Below are 22,492 nucleotides of genomic sequence, written 5' to 3'. Positions count from 1 at the left end.
TCTAAGCATTTAATCATAACATCTCCCACCATTATACTGTTATTGTGTAATAACATTGAAAGTTTCCAAGTTTTTATTAACAGGTTGATGCTAACGTATTACAAATAAATATAAGCATCAAAGCATATTGCCTTACTCAAATGTAGCAAACGTACCACTGGCATAATACCGGTAAAGATACTGGTAAAGATGACAGCATTGATAACTGGGTTTACAGCGCTGTTAGTGCAACATAGTGTCAGATTGTTATCTGATAAAGTTTGCTACTAGTACCGGGGAACAAAAGGTCTGGCACTTGCCAATCAAGTTGATAAAATCACAAAACGCCTGTAGAAAATAGAGCATACCTGCCCAACATTGATTTGTTCAGATTCTTGACTAAGGGGTGCGTTACTGATGACAGGGGCCAAGACTTGAACTTAGAGGTTTGGCATGTCACTGGATATTCCTCTCGATTTCTGCCCAAATCTCCAAAGCCTCAGTTGCTTAACTTTTGCCAAATTTCCAATATCTACAGGTCGTGTTGTTTAATGCTTGGGGTCTTTTCTCTGGCGGCGGTTAATTGGGGACACCTGTGCGGCCTGTCAACGCACCAAGACCCACTTTTGTCAGTGCCACATTTTCCATTGCCGTAAATATCAAATTTGTGAATAGAATGAGGAATAAAGACAGTTATGAAAAAATGTTTGGAAGTACCTGTCACCTTCGCCACAGTAACCATATGGGCTTTGCCGCCCCCCCCCCCTCCACAGGCGACACCTTGCGGAGCAAGCGTGCGTAATCCAGGGTGCAACTGAAAATAACCTTGTCGCGCGACCTTATTTCTGTGTGTTATCAGTCTGTAGCCAAAAAATCCAGTTCATGTCTATTTGGCAATTCAATTATTATTTATGTTGTTCCTCTTTCTCCACATCTTTGATCAGCACACGAAGTCCACTGCATGTTCAACTTGGCCTCCAAAGCCATTTTAAAAACTGAAATGATAAACATTTACTTTTAATATCTTGAAGAATCTGTTGGAAATAGTTTGTTTTAAATCTATCTAATAATATATAATTATCATCTAAATATTATTTTCTCTACAAATTTGCTAATTAAAAAAGGTCTTCAGCATCACTATCACTATTCTCATTGTCACTATTTTCTATCAATACTTCCTCACTGTTTAAATTCTCTACACTATTAAGACATTCCCCTCCACATTTACAACTAAGACCACATACCCTTTTTTATGCCTACACCCACACCTATTCCCACATGCACTGTCTGCATACCTACAACTACAGCCTTTCATTAAAAAATTATAATTACCTTGTACTACCTCATTTACCTGATCAGTAACAAACTTATACCTAAGTGTCCCATCTATAACTTCATACCCCCATTCCAAAACATCCAAATATTCTATCTGGTTTTGACCTAACTGTTTCCACATCTGACTAATATAACAAGACCTAAGCCAGTGTCATTTTGTGGCAAAACATGCTCTAGAGGCTCTGTATCCAGCAATGCAGACCTGATATTAGCTAACCAGCAATGTACATTGTCTATATAAGTCTTACTATTATCATATAAACTTCTGAAATAACTGACTGGGTTGCAATCTGGGTTAGTATGCAAAAATGCATTACAACATTTTTTAAAATCCTAAAAGTCGGCAAAAAGCAAGAAGTCCATTTTTAAAATCTCCTATGCCTACTTGGTCAAGAGACCCCACAGCCCTACTTCCTGATATGAAGTCTGCATACCTATAGAAAGTGGTATAGAAGCTTTTCTTACCAAATCCTCTGAAGAATGAAACAAAATCGCAACCTGAGGAAATAAATAAAACCTGCATAATTTTACCAACATTTTCCCTGTCTAAAGTACCTAAATCAGGATCAGAAACCAGACAAAGATGCAATTTTTTTACATCCACATAAATATCCTCATAAGGTTTGAGCCCTACTTTAATAAAAACATGCTTATTCCTGTACTCCCTACTATCAAACAGGCCTAGTCCTATTTCTAAGTCATCAGGCCCCCGTTTCACAAAGAATCTTAAATCCGTAGACGTCTTACTCGAGCTGGGTGGCCTAGCTAGGTCGACTTAGCTGAAGTCGACTTGGAGTGTTTCACAAAGAATCTAACGTCTTAGCTTGGCGTGCTTACCGTAGTCGACGCGCACGAGAAACTCTTCAAGAAAAGGAGGTGTAAATTGCAAAAGTTTCACAAGACATGACGTTTCATGGCCTCTTTCAGCCGAGAACGATCGTTTATCAACAATAAAAGTCAGCCAAAACACAAACAAAGTTTGTTTTTGAACTTTATTGATAAGTTTAACTTCAATACAACTTCAAAGTAACAGTTAAACATTAGCTTGTCGTGGAACACTACTGAGGGACGTCTAGCGGTCAAAAACATAAACAAACACGCGATCGGCTGGGTAAAGTGGAATTTTATTTTTTATTTTAATATTCCATAAATGTCAGTGCTATTCAAGGATATTATAACACAATATCTTGAAGGAGGTATGTTCTTTCCAAATTTTTGTTGTTTATGCTCTCATTTACCGAGTTTTAGTTGAGCTTGCCGACTTAAGTCTCCTCCCGAGGAGGCTTGACATTGTCGACTTACGGCTAAGAAAAAAACGACGTAAGCGACCTTTTAGATTCTTTGTGAAACGGGACTTAGTGACGTAACGACTTAATTACGTTGGTAACCAAGCCATAAGTCAGGGAAACCGACTTAAGTTTTTTTGTGAAACGGGGGCCAGTATCTGGTGAAAGGATAATAATATCTAAACTGTAACCCTCTTCATGATTGGAACTGAATGAAGGATCTTCCCTAATATTTCCACGAACAGCTACCTTACACGTGCCATCAAAACAGCCACTTACAAATAGTTTTGCATTTTCATTAAAGTGTTCCTGTTCACTATGAATCTGCAATAAAGTTGCACCTAAATAACTTACTAATTTACTTTTGTTGGACCTATTCTTTAAGAAATCATGCCAGACATTAGGAAGAGAAGATGTATGTGTAATTTTATCAATGCTTATTGCTACTGAACCCCTATCTCTCTGTAGCCACTTGCAATACTCACACACAACAACAACAGCTTTGCGTCGTTTTTACTGATTTATTAAACCTTAAACCGTCAACTGAAAAAATAATTGAAATAAAATAAGTAAATCATCTCATATTCTTGCCCTAGTTCTTTTATATGATGCTATTAAGTCGCTTAAATAACATCTTTACTTAACAGTTGCATGTTATCCTATCTTTATCTTCAAAATATAAGTAACTCTTACCGACTTTGGGCTATTCTAGTGTAATGCAAGCGACTGGGTTCTAAATGATTGTGTAGTAAATCTCATCTGGCGCAACTAACACAATGAAAAAATACGCTTTTTAAAATAACATTGATTACGAACATAAAACAAACAATATTTAACTCGCAACTAGTACAGCTACATTCTCGTTTCTAAACAATACACTACACTTTACTGAACTTTCTTTACTCCAATACTGAAAGGCACAGTGATTGTGTTACATGTACTGTGCATTGTACATCAGACCGGCATTTCTAACGCTACTGAAAGTTGCAGTTTACAATGGAAAACTAATTTTATCTTCTCGCAATTATCTTTAAATGAACTTTCATAACTTAAAATTAATTGCTAACCTTATGGGCCAGATTCCTGTTACAAAAACACTTGTAATTACGGCTGTCTCAGCATTTAATATCAGCCGATCTCATTCCACATGGAATCACATTCTATCCCATCATTATCATAAGCGCGCTAAAAACAATTGTTATTCAACACCGATGCGACAAACAAGTGAGTAGCGCGTCCGAAGTAAAGAAATAAGATTTATCTATAAAACACTGCTCTGGCAGTAACACTCCCCAGCCAAAATCTAATTGATTTTCTATACAAACAAACAAAACTAACTTACACATGAAACAATGTAACTGGTAAACTGTAACTATTAACTCACTATACAATAGCTTTGGTACTCCCAAATACCATTAGATCTTCACTTAACAGTTCTTTGAACATCATGTATCACAAAACCATACTCGAACATTATTCTATGGAAAACTTACAACTTATCCCCTTCTAACAACAAAACTAGTTTATGGATTGGACGTTCTAATATAGTAGACGTAGAGGAGGGGATGCCTTTGGCAGAAAGATCACGATTCCCCAAAAGAATCTTCACTTTGCGAACTAATCCATCCTCATCTATGTTCGCCTCTGTTACTCTGGCAAGTCGCCAGTCTCCTCTGTATAATCCTTCATCTTTGAGCAAAACAATGTCTCCCACTCCTAGGTTTCTTCGTTTCTCATTCCACTTTGTTCGTTGTTGCAAATTAAGAAGGTATTCCTTCCTCCAGCGACTCCAGAAATTATCCGCTAACACTTGTACTTGGCGCCATCTTTGCCTTGCATACAGGTGCTCAGGTCCAAACTCTCCCAATGGCAATATTACCTTTGGCTTCATTGTCAACAAATGGTTCGCAGTAAGTGATTCTAGACCAAGTGGATCATGTAGGTTCTGTACGGTCAAAGGTCGACAGTTAATAATGGCCATGACTTCATATAGGAAGGTTCTTAAGGTGGTTGTGTCAATACGAGAACCATGTTGCTCCAACATTGCTGCTAGTATACTTCTGATGGTTCTAATGTGTCGCTCCCACACACCTCCCATATGGCTTGAGTGTGGGCTGTTAAACACAAAATCACACTTGTTCTCAATCATAAATTTCTTCAACTCGTCATTTTTGACCTCTTCTAGTGATTTATCTAAAAGCACTCTTGCTCCGATAAAATTTGATCCCTGATCACATCTGATTTGCCGTATAGGACCCCTCAAAGCTATCACACATCTTAAAGCATTTATGAAACTATCTGTCGTCATGTCATCCAGGCATTCGATGTGTACTGCTCTCGACGCCATGCAGGTCACTATCAATCCATATCGCTTAACTTCACGGCGACCTTCTTTCACAGGGAAGGGGCCAAAGCAATCAATGCCACAGTAACTGAATGGGGGTGAAGGTTCTGTTCGATCCTTTGGTAAATCTGACATCCTCTGTTCTTCACTTTTGCCCCTGTTTTTTCTACAGGTTACGCATCTGTGTATTGCAGAAGCAACCGTCTTGCCTATACCAATGATATAGTACCCTTGGCAACGTATCTCATTCAGAGTAAAACCTCTTCCCTGGTGGGCTACCTTCTGATGGCAATGACGCACAATTAGGTCTACAATATGTCCTGACTTTGGCAAAATTACAGGGTGTTGTACTTCGTAAGACAGTGAGGATCGTGTGAGACGTCCTCCTACTCGCAGGGTTCCTTCTTCGTCAATATAAGGATCCAGCTTGGAGAGAGGGTTTTTCTTCGGAAGCGATCCATCTTTGATTTGCCTAATTTCGTCTTGGAACCGTTCAGCCTGAAGCAGCTTAAGAATAGCAAGTTCTGCCTTTCGTCGGTCAGCAGACAATGATGAACCCATTTTGAGTAGACGTTTTCTAATGGTTGTCACTGCTGTAATGGCATTGGTCCAGGATGAAAATCTATTGAGCTTCTGTGTAAATGTTCCTGCCTTTTCTGTAGTCTCCACTGCATTTACTGTTGCTTTCTTCAACTCTGGATCATTTGGATCAACCTCTGGATTTTCCTCTACCATGCTTAGAACTGGGTTTCTCAGGAATTCTGGGCCTTTAAACCAATTTGATGCCATCAGTTCCTCTGGATACAGCCCTCTAGAAGCATGGTCGGCCGGGTTATCATTGGTTGGCACGTAGTGCCACTGACTAGGGTCAGAAGCGTTTTGAATCGTCTGAATCCTGTTGGCTACGAAGACATGAAATCTTCTTACATTGTTCTTCAAATATCCTAGCACTATCTTGGAGTCTGTCCAGAAATACTCCTTGAGGTTTTCATAGGTTATTTCAGACTTCAGCAGAGTACTCATCTTGGTCGACATTGTGGCTGCTGTAAGCTCTAATCTCGGAATTGTAGTAATCTTGAGTGGCGCGACTCGAGATTTGCCCAACATGATACAGCAGTGGCACTCGTTTTTGTTATTCACTACTCGAAGGTAGGAGCATTGGCCATATCCTCTGGTACTTGCGTCCGAAAAGTGGTGTATCTCTGCTGTGACAATTTTTCCAAAGTCTTGGGGAATATAGCATCTTGATAAATGAATTTCCGCTAGCTTTGGCAATTCACGCAGCCATTTCTCCCATCTTGGTCTGAGTTCTTCTGATATTGGATCATCCCAGCTGGCTTTGGACGCACACATCTCCTGCAGTATCTGTTTGCCTAATAGGATAAATGGTGCTATACAACCCAGGGGATCATAGACAGAGGCAACAGTCGAAAGAATTCCTCTTCTAGTCATCGGTCTTTCATTCAGTGTTAACTGAAAGCTGAGCTGGTCGCTATGGGTATCCCACTGAATTCCCAATACTCTCTCTGTGGCAGGTAAAGGCAAATCAACAGTGGTGCTCTGTGTCCCTCTTTCTGATACGGGAATACTCTCCAAAACTTCTTGGTTGTTGCTAATAAACTTGTGAAGTCTTATATTTGCTTTCTGAAATAGCTGACGTACGCCTTCAATAAGCTGCTTTGCCTCCTCAGCAGAATCAATGCTTAATAACAAGTCGTCTACGTAAAGGCAATTACCAGCTACCCAGCAAACCTTCTCATCAAATTCTTCTCCATGGTCTTCAACCAGTTGTTTCAAAGCAAAGTTAGCACACGCAGGGGAACTGGCAGCTCCAAACAGGTGAACTGTCATCCTAAATAGCTTAGGTGTGCCTTCTAGGTCTCCATCCCACCACAGGAACTGGAAGTAGTTACGATCTCGTGGGTCTACCTTGAACCGATAAAACATTCGTTCTATGTCTCCTACAACGGCTACTGATCCCTCTCTGAATCTCAGGAGACATCCTATCAGACTGTTGGTGAGGTCTGGACCTGAGATGAGGTTCTCATTCAGGTTAATGTTCTTATATCTCGCTGCGCAGTCAAATACTACCCTGAGCTTTCCTTTACGTTTATGGTAAACTCCATGGTGTGGCACGACCCATCTGTGTCCTCCAGCTACATCTTTATCTGGAACAGGTTCAGCTTCTCCGCTTTCTATCATTGTGTCCATGAACTTCTTATATTCGGCGGCAAATTCTTTGTCTGCAAATTTCTTTCTAAGATGCTCAAGTCTTCTCATGGCCATGGGCATGTTGTCAGGCAACTGTGGGGCATCAGTTCTAAACGGTAGAGGCATGGTATAGAAATTGTCTTGGTCTTGATAGATTGTGTCTTTCATCTTCTTTAAGAACTTCAAGTCATCCTGGGACAAGGAATCTTCTGACTTGTGCTCATCCCTGAAGTCCGCTTCCAGTAACTGAATTATCTCTGGCTCAGTTACTGTCTCTTTAACCTTTGTTCTGTGGACAAAAGTCACTTCTCCTCTATCATCGACTCTCAAATCCCTTTGTATTTCTTTCCTCATCACTCTGTGACTGAGGTGATATTCATCTGTGTCTTCTCGTCTGGTCCTTCCCACGACGCTCCATCCCAGGGGTGTCTGTATTCCATAGGGTTCCTCGTTTGCTCCTACTCTGACACTAAGGGGTACCAATGCACGAGAGCAGTTGTAACCTATAAGTAAACCTGCGTCGCAATTCTGGAGCGGTGCAATTTGGCTCTGTATATTTTGCAGATGATTCCATCTTCTTGCATCCGATGGTCTAGGTACATGTTTCTTGTTGAATGGTATGTTTTCTCTTGTATAACAGGTTGGTAGTGCTATAGTTTCTGTTAAGTTAAAACCTCTTACAGTCAATCCTGGAACCTTTGAAGTTTTGACTACATAGCTGGAGTTGACTGTTGAAATCCTGATACTTGTAGGTACGCTTTCTGCATTCAGCTTGGCTGCTAACTCGTCGCTAATGAATGTAACATCACTTTGACTATCTAGAAGAGCATATGTCAGGATTTCATTCCCGGAATTTCCTACAGATACATAGACTGGAATTGTCATTGAACTGATAGCTCCCTCTTGGCAAGTACTTGACAATGTTCTTACATGTTGATCTTCTGGGTGTAGGGCTTCGTAGTCCCCATGTAGTATGGCAGGGTGTTTACGACCACATCTACTGCATTGTTCCTTCCTTTTACACTCCTTGGCTAAGTGACCGTTTCTAAGGCAGCTTAGGCAAAGACCTCTTTTCTTTATAAACTCCATTCTTTCTTGTGGCGTTTTTCTTTCGAAGTTTCAGCATTCTCTGATGTCGTGTCCTATTTTCTCACAGAATGTACAGGCATTTTTCGTGACAGGAGGCGTTGGTATAGCTTGATCGCTCGTCTTCGTCATAAGGCTGGTGGAAGTGGGGGTTTTCTTGCTAAATGCAGTTTCAGCTGGTCTCATAACAGGGTTATTTACAATGTCGGATTCCTTTTTTACAAACTCTACAAACCTCTTGAAGCTTGGGAAACCTTGTGATTCTTCGACAATTCGGGCCCATCTTCGTGTGATCCATTCTGAAGTAACTTCCTATTTTCCCGACAGTCGTCCAGGATCTTCAACTCTCCTACATGATCTGTTGCTGCTAAACACTGCCTGAGAAAATCTGATAGTTTTCTAAGTCCCTTACTGTCTCTGCTGTTAATCTTGGGCCACTTTTCTAATTTGTCTCTGAAAGCCTCTGCTATCAAAAATTTATCACCATATCTATCTTCAAGTATCTCAAGGGCTTCAATGTAAGCCTCTTCTGAATCTAAGTAAAACAAATGATCCACTGTCTCTTTAGCTTCTCCTCTGAGGTACCTCTTTAGGTAGTACAGCCTCTCACTGGGTGGGATATTTCTGCTTTCTATTAGAGTCTTGAATGCTAGTCGCCATGTTACATATGTTAGATAATTTCCCTCAAATACAGGTGGCTCTGGAATCGGTAATCTACTCAGGCTCAACTTCTCTAAGGCCCTCACAACATCATGGCTATAGCTGCTGTCTGACTCCTTCTTAGTAGTATCTTCACCTCCCAATGCTTTCCTAAAGATTTCTTCCCTTTTCTTGCTTTCATTCAGTTCTGATTCTAACAAGAGCCGCTTTCTTCTCTGCTCTAAACGTATCTGTTGCTCTTCTATTTCTTGCTGTGCTGTAAGGTACTTCAGCCTTTCCTTCAAAGCAACCTGTCTAGCTTCTTCTTCTAACTGTCGCTCCTTAAAAGATACGTTTGAGCCGGCTTGACTGACGGAGTCATCTGGATCTAATTCCTCAATTAGTCTTCTTCTCAAATCATCTTTAGGCGATATGTTTCTGAATGTTACTTCTTGGTCAGTTGGTGTCTGAGAAGGAACTGTCCTAGTGCTGGGAGTCTTGGTAATGGTAGCTGCATCCATTTTTAATGTCAAGCAGTATGGGCAGCGTAACTTATTTGAATTCAAATAAACTTATCTACACTACACAAGACAAGTAAATTTCAAAATGTAGACAGTTTCTCTATAAGTAATAAGCTAGCTAAAACATTTGAACATCAACAGCAAACATGTAAAATTGCCGAGTATCTTAATCTTAACAAACAAATAAATTAATAATCATATGTATATTTAGATAGCCAATAATATATTCAGCTACACTGAGGTCTACTAGTATTTATAGTTATCTGTGGATATGAAATCAAGTGTCAACATATACTCGAGAAAGTCTCAATTTCAGCTTTATTGCAAGCTGCGGATTGGATCTTAGCTCAATTTCCTTAATTACAGTCCCACCAGTAACTGCTAGTACTTGACTGGGCCGGGTCATCTAAATAATGGCTGTTGACTGGCTCCAGGCATCTCAGATATCTAGAGTTACCACAGGTTGTAAGTAGGTCATAAATTCTGTCTTCTTGGTTCGGTTGTTCGGTACGGGCCGTCTCAGGGCTTTAGTTGCGGACTATTGGTATGGGCTATCTCAAATCCAAGTCGTTGACTGTAGCCACTTGCAATACTCACACACAACAACAACAGCTTTGCGTCGTTTTTACTGATTTATTAAACCTTAAACCGTCAACTGAAAAAATAATTGAAATAAAATAAGTAAATCATCTCATATTCTTGCCCTAGTTCTTTTATATGATGCTATTAAGTCGCTTAAATAACATCTTTACTTAACAGTTGCATGTTATCCTATCTTTATCTTCAAAATATAAGTAACTCTTACCGACTTTGGGCTATTCTAGTGTAATGCAAGCGACTGGGTTCTAAATGATTGTGTAGTAAATCTCATCTGGCGCAACTAACACAATGAAAAAATACGCTTTTTAAAATAACATTGATTACGAACATAAAACAAACAATATTTAACTCGCAACTAGTACAGCTACATTCTCGTTTCTAAACAATACACTACACTTTACTGAACTTTCTTTACTCCAATACTGAAAGGCACAGTGATTGTGTTACATGTACTGTGCATTGTACATCAGACCGGCATTTCTAACGCTACTGAAAGTTGCAGTTTACAATGGAAAACTAATTTTATCTTCTCGCAATTATCTTTAAATGAACTTTCATAACTTAAAATTAATTGCTAACCTTATGGGCCAGATTCCTGTTACAAAAACACTTGTAATTACGGCTGTCTCAGCATTTAATATCAGCCGATCTCATTCCACATGGAATCACATTCTATCCCATCATTATCATAAGCGCGCTAAAAACAATTGTTATTCAACACCGATGCGACAAACAAGTGAGTAGCGCGTCCGAAGTAAAGAAATAAGATTTATCTATAAAACACTGCTCTGGCAGTAACACTCTCCTATCTCTTTCTACTTGCTTAGGATCAAAATTATTTACGCCACCTGGCTTATCAAATACTACATGAACTTCTTTGACTTCCTTCTTGAGAAACGGGAAATACATGCCTATTGTAAAATAACTGTGCATACTGTTTGAAATTTTTTGTAAGGGTAAAGGGGGGGGGTATTAATTTGGAACATGGCATCCAAAACTATACTTGTAAAGACTATATCTTCTGATAATCCTACACTGAATGCTTGTGGGTACATGTTTTGGAAGAAGTGTCTGGCTGAAGACTTATTTCCTTTATACGGGGCCCCGTCCTCCCCACATATAGCTAAGGGGTAAGGTACAATTTGCTGCACATTTTCAGGGAGTGATTTTCCTTTCTTTGTCCAATTCAATTGCTTACGTAAACTATCTGTCACTAGTTTCTGATAACTAAGTTGGCGTTTTTTGTTTGACTTAGTTTCTAGATTAGTGCCAAAAGTATGCAATAATTTTCTTTTCCTACTATAAGCCCTGCTGTCATCTACTTTTATTATTTTGTGTTTAGTAAACTTATTTAATTCTTCACTACCTAATTCTAATAAGTTAAGTAAATCCCGCCGCTGATTTTCATCAGCATTTTCTTGTGTGCAGATATGAATAAGTGAAATACCATTTTCTTGATCTAACATGTCTAAATGTACATTAAAAAGTGAACACTGACTAGATTCAATAAACTGAATGTAATACCTAATGTTATTCTCAAATTGTGACTTAACTGAATTTTGCTTGAAAGGTAACTCATAATTCTTACTACTGGGTAGCAAATACTCAAAGTTTTTCAATACCCTAGCCCTATATGGTAAATAGTAAACTAACCTAGAAAAAACATCTTCTGATGGATAATTAATAGCCTTCTTAATGTCCCTGTTTATACAAGTCTCGTGTGCCTCATCTAATGCTATACTGCTATATGGCCTTTCAGTTAGATTTATGACAAATCCGCCAGATTCAAAATGTTTAAGAACAGATGTGGGGAAAGTTTTGAGGTCAGCTAAATGGTGGGGAAGTAGCCGGTAATAAAAATTAGACTGGACACTGTGAAAAAGCTTTGTAACATGTTTTATCGAAAAGTTCCTTAATTGCCAATTGCCTGAACGTATGGCTAAATAGTATGCTACATATGCAAAACAATCTCTATGAATAAAATTGTGCCAAAAGGCCCAAGTCTCATCCTTAGCTATCATTTTAGATGTGAAATTGTTAAATTCTTCCTTTATGTCATTATTCATATCAGTCAATTCATTAAATGCCTGGAACTCTGAATCTACCCCATTCATCCTATCACAGATATCCCTCAATGAAAACTCACACCTATCTCTTTCAGACAACACTGTCGACCTATACTTTAAAAACACAGCTAACTCATGCCTATACATTGCCTCCCAAACCTGTAGTAAAAACTCATGTGTTTTTGTGAAATTCAATGCACCTAACACAGCAGAGGCAGTCTTACCCTTATGGAACAGCTCAATAAAATGCCTTAGTCCTGCCTCTCCATATCACTTCATTAATACACCTTGATAATTCTTGAGGGTGTGCCAATCTCCTATATATGGGAGTAACCATTTTAATTCTGTGGAAAATTCTAACTTAAGCTTAACTAAAATATCATATAATTTGGCATCACCTACAACCACTAAATTCTTTATCTTTTTGCTAACACCCATAACATTATATAACTACCCGAAAATCACTTTCATTGTATCTGGTGAATCAGACGTTTTATCAGTTATACTAAAATATATACATGTAATTTGAGATTTTTCCTTAAATACTGGCTCATGCACTGAAAAATATCCTTTTAGAATATTGGGATAATTCTCAATTTCATCTAACCCAATACTTTTTTCAGCAAAACAATGGTGCCCTAAACTGAAATTGAAAAGTTTGTTGCCTAATGCTGTAGCTTGGTGCTGTTCTTCATCAGTTACCTGGAAGTCTGCCAAGGAAAGTTGAGTGTGAGGGGAAGGTTGGCTAGGGTTGTAAAGAGAAGTAAAAGCCAAGGAATCCGCGTCAAATACAGTGGAAAGTAATGTGGGGTCTATATCTTCCATTTTGATGCCTTTTTTCCTACCAATGGTTTATATTCTTCATGGGAAATACTATGTAAGGGGTTAATCCCAAACACTGTTAACAAGGAAGGTACACTGTAAAAACAGTGCTTAGCATTTAAATACATACAACATACGTTAAGCACCTATACGCATTTAGAAATATGTGTAAAAGCTAAGCACGTATAGCTTTTCAAGCGTTTCACAGAAGAAAATGCTAGACACGTTGGCAGTGTTACACGTTTAGCTATGTGCTTAGCTTCACCGGTATATGGATCTATAATAAGTCTATCACAAGCTAAGCACATTGTCTAAGCACTTCCCCTGCTAAGCGCGTGAGGCTGCTAAACATATGGAGCTGCTATAGGTGTGGAATTCCTAAACGCGTGGAGCTGCTGAACAATACCCTCTATCAAGGCCGCAGTTCTTGGGGACATTTTTTGCTGAGGTGACATCAGACCAAATTGACTATCTATTTATCTAGAGACATATCTGTGAAAAATCCATCTGTCGCCCTGGTAGAGGGTAGCTGAACAACAAGTTTAGCTTTTCAAGCTTCTTTCAGAAGAAATAAAAATGTTTAACATTCTTAGAAGTGTCACACTTTTAGCTATGTGATTTGTTTCACCGGTCCCATAAGTTTATTACAAGGCTCAACAATTTGGCTTAACACTTCCCCCCCTTGTAAACGTGTGGAGCTGTTGAAGGCGTGGAGCAATCTGCTCGAACGCTTGGTGTCCTTCCTTGCAGTAACGCGTGCTTATTTAAAATAGGCCTATTAAAGATGCATACAAAGTCAATTTTTTGCTCAAAAACCAACCAAATACCAGTATATAGTTTCAAAAAGTATAATTAAGGGAATTGCCAGAAGGCATTGATTAATATTCGCCGAAAAATGTTATTTGAATGGATTTTTCTGTTAGCTTACTATCCTGTATATACATGGGGCAGAAAAGTAGGTCACATAAGTAGGTTAAATTTCTGACCAAAAATTAAAAGAGCAGTCTAAAGCTCTTTTATGGCTGATCGAATGATTTATTCAGTTTGTCCCTTGGCATGTCGACTTTATTTGAGTCGTATAAGAATCTAGTAGAGGTGGTTTATATGTGTTACTGGCAACCCACGCTCCACCGATGCTCGATTCATACTGTATGTACCTTTAAGTAATAATCCAATAACAAATAACGATTTCACGACGTTATCAGATGGTTACATGCTGGTAATGGTATAGAAGAACATTATGGTAACGTTATGGGTGTTTTAACTCCATGCAAAATGATGTACAGTAACGTTATAATTTGTAAAAAGATTCGAAGACCGTTTCTACACAATTTTATGATACATGTAACGTCATTTTGTGGAGTTTTATCAGCGTGTTTATAACATTCTGGAAAAACATTATATAATGTTTTGAAAACATTTTTATATAAATAACAAAAACACGTCTTATGCTGTTTGAATTACAGTTAGTGGTTAATTCCAAAATGGGCTTGGGGTAAGTCGGCGACTAGAGCGGTACAAATATTCGGACTATCGGTACCGAAATAACCAGCATGTGATGAAAGCTTAAATAAAGCATTATAATGAATACCCCAATATGATCCTGATGTTCTATTGTTCGTTACTTTCGGAAAAAAAAATAATAGATATCAATACCGTATCGCATTTTATCAAAATATGGAGAAAGGTGTTTTAAAGTAAAATTGATAGTTGTTTCTTGCCTTTAGTGAACTAGTGAATTTTCCTAACCTGCTTTTCAGAAATACATTCCAATAAACTTCCTCGCAAGGTCAGCTAACATAAGGATGAATAAGTACAGCTGTAAAGATGATAGTGGGAAGTCAACGATGTTGACAGTTCACGGTACCCTGTTATAGAAAGAGATAACTATAGCAGTTAAAAGTGACCGTGAGTTCGTGTGTGTGTGTGTGTGTGTGCGCGTGCGCGCGTGTGTGCGACTGAAACCCTTAGCACCTAAAGGTTAAACAAATACACCCTACATTTATAAGCCGTCAAACGCGTCATACTGCTAAACACAAGCGTGAAACGTGTTAAGAAGCTAAGCATGTTAGGAGCTAAACGCGTGGAAAAAGTGAGACAAAACAGGCGCTTAGAAATGTGTTTAGGAGCTAAACACTGTTTTTACAGTGTAATAGCGCAATATCGTCAATATTCTGTGGATTTTCATCATTTTCCATATCCATTATCAAGTCATAACATGCTATCCTTTCATATTCATATCTTATTAATTTGATAGGTTAGACTTAAAAATGTTTGCTGCATATCTCACACACTCAGAGAAGATGCCCCCTTCTTCACGATAAATATAAATGGGCCTGTGAAAAAGACAAACTACACCTAACAGCTCAGGGGTATCTGGTGACAATGACTGTCCTATTTTATCTAACCTATGTGCAAAATTAAAAAAATTCTGAGTCTTGCAGAAGTTATCATGAAAGCTATCAGACAAGTTATCCAAATACGCAATATTTTCTGGCAAAGAAATCAATTCCTTAACCTTATGTAGAATATACTGAGGAGTTGCATTACCTTGTATTCCTCTATTTGCCCAAATAGACAATGCTTCAAAAAATGATAAGTAGGTGCTATTTGTTACATACCTTGAATATACTGCATCTCCTGTTTCAAAAATAAAATGTCTAAATTTATTTATCAGTTGCAGACAATTTTATATTAGTTGGTTGTGGTGAACAAACCTGCACTGATGTACCGTGAAATGCTCTCTTATTATCTCCACTTAAAACCCTAGCATTACTACTGTCCACATCTACATTATCTACAGATGCTATCCAAAAAGAATCTGATGCTAAAAATGGTTCACCTTTCCTTAAATTTTTTATTATGTCCTCTGAGATACTCACCTGGAAATTAGTATAGTGAGATTTGGAATAAGAAAAACCAAACGCATTAGAAACCTCAAATAATTCAGAAGATGAAGAACTGTATTTGTCAATGACATCTGAATATATAAGACCTACGGGGTCATCAATTTCATTACTAAAACACCTATGCACTACTGATATTACACCTAATCTATTGAAAATGCGCTTTGCATTGTAAACCTTACTATCATGTAAATTTGCCATAAATGGAACATTCCAATCAAAGATATGTCTTCTAAATAAAGAAAATTCTCTTACCCCCATTGTTAATTGATAGGTAAAATTCCAAATGACAGGATCCAAGTTCATTATGAATTCTTCAGGTTTAAAGCTATCAATGGACACGGTCATTTTTCTTTTTGAGAAAGCAATTAACCTTTGTCTCAAAATATTTATTGCCCTTTCCAAGATGATCTCATCTGTATTATCTTGCTTACCACTCTCCTGCTGTTTCGTCTTACCCTTATGCAATAACAAAAGAGATTCCACATCATTGCCATCACTACGTGATAATAATGTTCCTAAACTGGGCTTATCTGGAACACTTCGTAAAATAAGACTATGACTAAAGAGTGTTTTCAACCTCGAAACAACAATACTTTGGTAACTATTTGGCAACAAATCCGTAATATGTTTGTCTATTCCATATTTTGATATAATATCACCCATCTTACCAAGTAATAATTCCATAAGGTCATCTAATAATACAGTATGACATTTTAATAACTCATTTGCTAAATGTAACACTACAAAGGAGAAAGCATGTTCAAAAACATCCTCACTACTACAAGGTTTATCACTACTTAAATAATTAGTATAACATGATTTAATACCAGCTATGTCATCTGAAACAGAAAGAACTTCTTGCTTAATGTCAGACATCTCATTTTCACATTTTAATATTTGCCCGTGATACTTTCATGCTACATGGTTTACAGACCTTACTATGTGACACATCCTCAACTGATATATTGCTCTTCTCCACATACCATTTTAATGCTTCCAGATCTACCTTTCTTTGTAGTGTCTTTTCAAACCTTTTCTTACAAATTAAACACTTAAAGTATTCCCTAAATGTATACAGTTTATTGTAGTGCACCCTACACAGCTGTACCACATTACTCTCTACATGCTGTATCTGTGACTTGGTCAACTGAAAACACTGCAGCAATTCTTTCTTGGAGTAAGCAAGTCCTATCGAAACTGAAGGATTCTGACACTGAATGGTAGGAATACTAGACAGTGAGCACGTACTGCATGGTTGTTTACTAGCTGGCTTCAATTCCTCATCACTATCTCCTGCCCCACCTAAGTCTTTCATCATGACCACTACCTTATTAGGAAACTCTACTACATCATGTACACTTAGAAGCTTGCTACCTGAATAGATGCTGTACTTTCCATCAATATTGAAACAAGTATTGTCAATCAATGTAACTATCAATGAAACTGGAAGTTTTTTACCATCATGAGCAATGAAATGTTTGGATTCAAACATGTCAACTTCAAATATAAATGGTCCTTTTTCTTCTATTTTACTGTTCAAGACCTCTGTTTTACAACTCCTAACATCATCCACTATGCCAACATCACTATCACCAACTGCTACTTTCCCATGACAGACTGTGTTTTCAGCAATATCTATCTTATGATCCACAAGTGTCATGTTACCCAATACTTTTTCATCAAAAACTTCTCTATCACTGCTACATACACTCTGAAACAGCTCTGCACCAAAATTTGCTTTCTTTACACCTCCAGTATCTCCTATATAAGCAGTTTTTTTTTCTCTTTTTACATCTACTCCGCCCATTCCTGCGTTTCTGCCTCTCTAAGCATTTGCCTCTTTTCTTCTTTTTAACTAAATTGACGTTGTAATTACCAACCCAGGCTTTGGCACTAACTACTTTAGCAATGATCAGTGCAACACTCACCACCAGACATGGTGGTGCTTCCAAGACAGACAGCACAATCCCTACAAGAAATAACAGAGTAGAAAGAAATGTCATCAGAAAGAAAATCCCTATGGTTTCCCTGGCACAGCCAGTGTTTCTGTGTGCAGTGTTGTTGGAAGAAGGAGTATTGTAATTGTTATTGGTAGCAGTGTAAGCACTTTGCTGGTTAGAAGTGTCCGCATTTCTGAGTCTGATATTAGTAGACTTCTGAAACAGGGACACTACTAACTTCTGTTTCTGTGCAGGTATGATGGGGTGACTTGCTTGTGATGATACTGCATGCTCATTGGTGATACAGTCATCATTCTCATGATCTTCAGGCTCCTCCACATGAAGAGTGGCAAATCTGTTTTTACAGATAATGGGAGGACTCTGGAGGTCATGTATGGTGACTGGCCGTCTAAGTTTTGGGTGCACATGCTTGTATTTAGAAGATGTCTGCCTGGAATATGATTTTCTGCGAATGTTGAGTGGTGCCTGCTTGTGCGTGTGAGGACTGCACCTTACCTGTGGTACTGTGGAGGAGGACACAGGCTTGGCTGGTGTGGGTGCAAGCTTGGTCTGCTGAGGTTTGGGTGTGTTGTTGTGTTGCGTGGATGCTAGCTTGAGAGGTGAAGTGTGAAGGCTCACTGAGGGAGGGGGGAGAGCTGGCCAGTCCTCCTCTGAAGACAGAGGGGGAATGGCTGAGCTAACTGGACATACTGCAGGACAGATAACTAGGGGAGACCGGGGCACGTTCGGCCCCTTTTCCTTTGATCGGTTGTAGTTCAGCTGCTTGACGACGAATCTCAATGATGTGTTTTGAGTAGATAGACTGCTAAATTTCCTTTTTTTATACATTGTTTAAATGAAAAGAAGACCTTGCATTTTAAAGAAATTTAACATGAAATAAATTTCCAACACGTGGCCGAACGTGCCCCCGCCTGGGGCACGTTCGGCCTGCAAATTCAAATACTCTCTTACCGATTTCTTTTATTTCCATTTCACATGAATACCTTTTAAGGTATTTTTATTTTTTAAAAAATAGGTATTTTGGTGCTAAATTAGCTACTAAACTGTGACGATACACTTGAAATAAATAATTTAGTTAGGTTTTAGAAAGATATTTAGGCCTAATTGAAATTGTTTGTTTGGTACATGTATGTCCTTGAACTACATGTATTGAGCTACTATTTTTTTAAATGCATAGGTCTTTATACTTCTCATGTATATCAATAACAGAACATGAAGGAACTGACCTACGTCAGTATTGAAACCCCACATTTAATCCAACGGGAAAATTTTCTAACATTTGATCACAACAAAGCGTTCAAACGCAAAACTTCAACTGTAATCACAAAAAACATTTTAACATACACAATTTGTTTGAAATAATGCCACGTTAAGAAAATATTTAAAAGAAAACTAGATGAAAACTCCAGTGATCTTTAAACAATGTTAATATTTCCGGCTAGATGCCATAGTGTTTCTCTGAAAAATATAAGTTAATGATATGTACATGTATTAAATATTTGAATTATAGGCTTCGTGCGTGGTTGAAAAAAAGGCGACAATTAAAAAGTGAAGATACCAGCTTAAGTTTTAACCCCACTAATGGCGCTGAAATGTTAGCATATAACAAACTTTTTTTTGGCTTAAAAATAATAATTTTTAGATCAAGCCAAAGCCAAGGGGCACGTTCGGCCCCTGGCCGAACGTACCCAACCCAGGGTCCGAACGTGCCCCACCTTGAGGGGCCGAACTTACCCCAAGCCTGCATTCCGAATGTATGTTACCATAGCAACATAATTAACAAGTCGACAGTGAGGTGTCATACCTCATTAAAATTGGCTTTCTATATGCTCTTATGTTATAATGCATTGGTGACAGTAATTCAACTAATTAATGCTGAAGTAGACCCAAATCAAAAAACCTTTTAAAAAATTTTACACGTGAAAAATAAGTTTTTCAATCATATCTTCCGAACGGAGTGCACCACAGAAGCCTTATTTTTGTAGTATCCGCTAAATAGATCATGTGACACATAAAGGGGTCGCTGCTGGACCAAAAGTGTTAATTAAGGAAAATACGAGTGAAAGCCGAACGTGCCCCGGGGCCGAACGTGCCCCGGTCTCCACTTAATGTTTTGATACCTAGAAAATTCAAATGCAGCCCATCACGTGCCAATAATTTTCCAGCCTGAGGTTTTTTTAAGTACTCAGTACTGTCCAAAAAATATAAAGAGTGCTGAGATTGACATTCTAAAAGTAGGCTTTTGTTCAACAAGCTGTACTTCGTATTCAAAAGAGTTGATAACATGCTTTTGAGCAAGAGGATGGGTGATGTGTTTAAATTTGTCTACCTCGCGGGGTAGTACAGCCGAAATACAAATTTTTATGTTGGGGTTAATACCACAAACTTGAGATACAAGGCCACGGAATTTTGTTAGACAAGTGCTTACATTTTCTGAAGGCAATTTTATGTTATTGGTGCCCACGTGTAAAACCAAAATGTCAAAATCCGCGAGAAACAGGTTTGCTTTTAGGATGCCTGAAAAAACCTGCTCAATTTTGGCACCGTAAATTGATAAAGTTGTGGTATGAAGGTCCGAAAATGGAGAATAGTTGTCTTTTAGATGGGTAAGCAGAGAATCCCCAACAATTAATATATTGCCCCTGGAGAACTGCTCAGGCATGCTGCTTGCGGGGAAAGTGAAGGGAACTGGACAAGAGTGAGCCATCTAACCTAACCTGCTAGTAGACTGTAATATGATGTTTTTGTAAATATAGATCAAGCTAGCCTATACCAGTAGTAACAGCCAACTAGTTACAACTTAATTTTATCTAATCCGGCCTATCACAGTTCAGACAGTAAAGGGTATTCTTCTAAATTCAAATAATTTTTTTAAACAGCCAAATAGAAGTAAATTGTGCTAGTTTCTGGTTGCAAATTTGTATCCAAACTTTTTAAAAAAGCTATGCAACTCGCAGTGTGGCGATCTAAATATAGACAACCTATATAGCTCAGACTAGTATGAATATATCAAAGAAGAGTAATATATTCAGGGCACTTGGCAATCAAGTGCAACGTTACCTAACCGTATTGTTTATTTATACTACCCATCGGTTGCTAATAACAGCAGTTATTAATTGGTTAATATCGATAAACAAATAAAACCTTACACCCCATTTCCATAGATTTTAGATCGATCTATCCCTGTGGGGAGTCTCACTAGATTACTGTCAGCTTGGCCGGCTTAAGCGTCTGTCCCGCCTACTAAAAGCTGTAAGGGGGTAATTAACTATGGTGCCCGCTCGGCTGACTGCAATTTAGCGTGAACCCCCAGGGAGTTAGGTCGATCTAAATCTTAATCTTTTGATCGATCTAAATCTTAATCTTTTGATCGATCTAAATCTTAATCTTTAGATCGATCTAAATCTCTGGGAAAGCACCCATAGTGATTAGTAAACGCAGTCCATTACTATTAATTAGGGGTCTTGGGTCTTGCACATGTGGAGTAAAATTATTTTCAAGAAAGTTACTTTTAAAAGGGAACATCTACACAATTATAATTTAAAAACTCGCCAGATAGCATGTCGCCGGTGGGCCGATGTTGGGCCGCCGACTCCAACTACGATCACCTCATATTGTAAGATTTCACTGTAGCTGAGTTACAAATATACAGAAATGACTCAAGAAAGCATGCATAGTGCCACTTCTACTTTTCGCCCCTCTCCGAGCTGGAACATGGCGAAAATGGCGGGATTTCTTCTCGATACGGGTCAGCAGGTGCGTTCTCTCAGTGAGACGGAATATTCAATGAATATTATCAATTTTTTTATTTATGAGATTCCCAGTGTTATCTTACAACAGCATTACAAAAAACAGTCACATTTATATGACAAACTTCTATCTAATTGACGATAAAAACTTAATTCTGTTTCCATTCGTGTACTTCCGTGAGTCACATGCTCATACTCAGCTGTTCAAGTTCAAGGTGAAAGGGCCATGTTTGAACGCTGAACAGTCGACGATATTTGAAATAGGTTTGTGTGAATTAGTTTGACTTAAAATATGCATTTTTTTATGGCAAATAAACTACTGAATTTAGTGTGTGACTTCAGGGTATAGGATTGCACCGATTTTACGCGGTTTTTACACAACAATTCAGATTTTCTACCGATACACTAACTAAAGAGTGTGCAGGATTTTCCCTTACAAATTCAAAACCTATATATGTACAATCGTTTATTAAATTTTAAGCCGATTTTGTATTTGTAAACAAATTTCTCGCCATATAGTCCCACCCTAGGCAGAGCAATTTTAGGTCGTCAAAATTTTGCGTTGCTCTGAAATCAAAGAATAATAGTTTTATTATAAGTCGGCACAGGGACGAAAGTATGTTGTTTTTGGATAGATAAATAAATGCTCATTTAGTAACTAAAATATTAAAACTCAGCTCGTAGTCTATTTTTTGGAATAAAGTTTTATTTCCAATGTACGCATTTTCATCGGATCTTCCTTCTGACACTATATCTTCACGCGGACGTACCAAATCAACAATCATGACGTGACGAAGTACGGCCGCTTTTCGACAGTATGTGTCCTACTGTACATGTATTGTCTCGTTGTTCATCATTGCTCTTCGTCCCGCGTGGGACATAAGGCCACATTGTCTCGTTGTTACCTTGGATATTTAACGACTGGTCAGGGGCCGGTTTCACGAAGCAGGGGCCGGTTTCACAAAGCAGTAGTTAGTTAGCGAT

General features: G+C 38.3%; 1 protein-coding gene and 2 long non-coding RNA genes across 4 annotated transcripts; all 3 read right to left on the bottom strand.

The window, feature by feature from the left end:
• Positions 1-55: 55 nt before the first annotated feature.
• LOC147762249 (uncharacterized) lies at positions 56-22,334 on the bottom strand. Its single transcript, XR_015333907.1, has 2 exons — positions 21,368-22,334; positions 56-974 (listed from the first exon to the last, which is right to left on the bottom strand). It is a non-coding gene; the product is annotated as an uncharacterized LOC147762249 (long non-coding RNA).
• On the bottom strand, positions 3,108-8,535 carry LOC147762251 (uncharacterized). 2 transcript variants are annotated; one of them, XM_087011076.1, is made up of 3 exons: positions 3,668-8,535; positions 3,294-3,368; positions 3,108-3,143 (listed from the first exon to the last, which is right to left on the bottom strand). In XM_087011076.1, exon 1 carries the CDS (start codon positions 8,242-8,244, stop codon positions 4,090-4,092), a length of 4,155 nt encoding a protein of 1,384 aa, XP_086867202.1. In that variant the 5' UTR covers positions 8,245-8,535; the 3' UTR covers positions 3,108-3,143; positions 3,294-3,368; positions 3,668-4,089. The 2 variants fall into 2 exon arrangements, with proteins under 2 accessions (XP_086867202.1, XP_086867201.1); XM_087011075.1 differs by having other exon boundaries at positions 3,108-3,368.
• Positions 10,021-10,800, bottom strand: LOC147762250 (uncharacterized). The gene is made up of 3 exons (XR_015333908.1): positions 10,581-10,800; positions 10,207-10,281; positions 10,021-10,056 (listed from the first exon to the last, which is right to left on the bottom strand). It is a non-coding gene; the product is annotated as an uncharacterized LOC147762250 (long non-coding RNA).
• Positions 22,335-22,492: the final 158 nt, after the last annotated feature.

This window comes from Lingula anatina, chromosome 4, assembly GCF_051362555.1.
Source record: "Lingula anatina isolate TDL-2025a chromosome 4, LinAna3.0, whole genome shotgun sequence".
NCBI classification, from domain to species: Eukaryota; Metazoa; Brachiopoda; class Lingulata; order Lingulida; family Lingulidae; genus Lingula; species Lingula anatina.
Note: the sequence above shows the minus strand (reverse complement) of the source record. Positions and strands in the feature narration are given on the sequence as shown.

Bases quoted from the DNA above. Each gene is read 5' to 3' on its own strand.
- LOC147762251 (XM_087011075.1), bottom strand. From the start codon at position 8,244: ATGGAGTTTATAAAGAAAAGAGGTCTTTGCCTAAGCTGCCTTAGAAAC.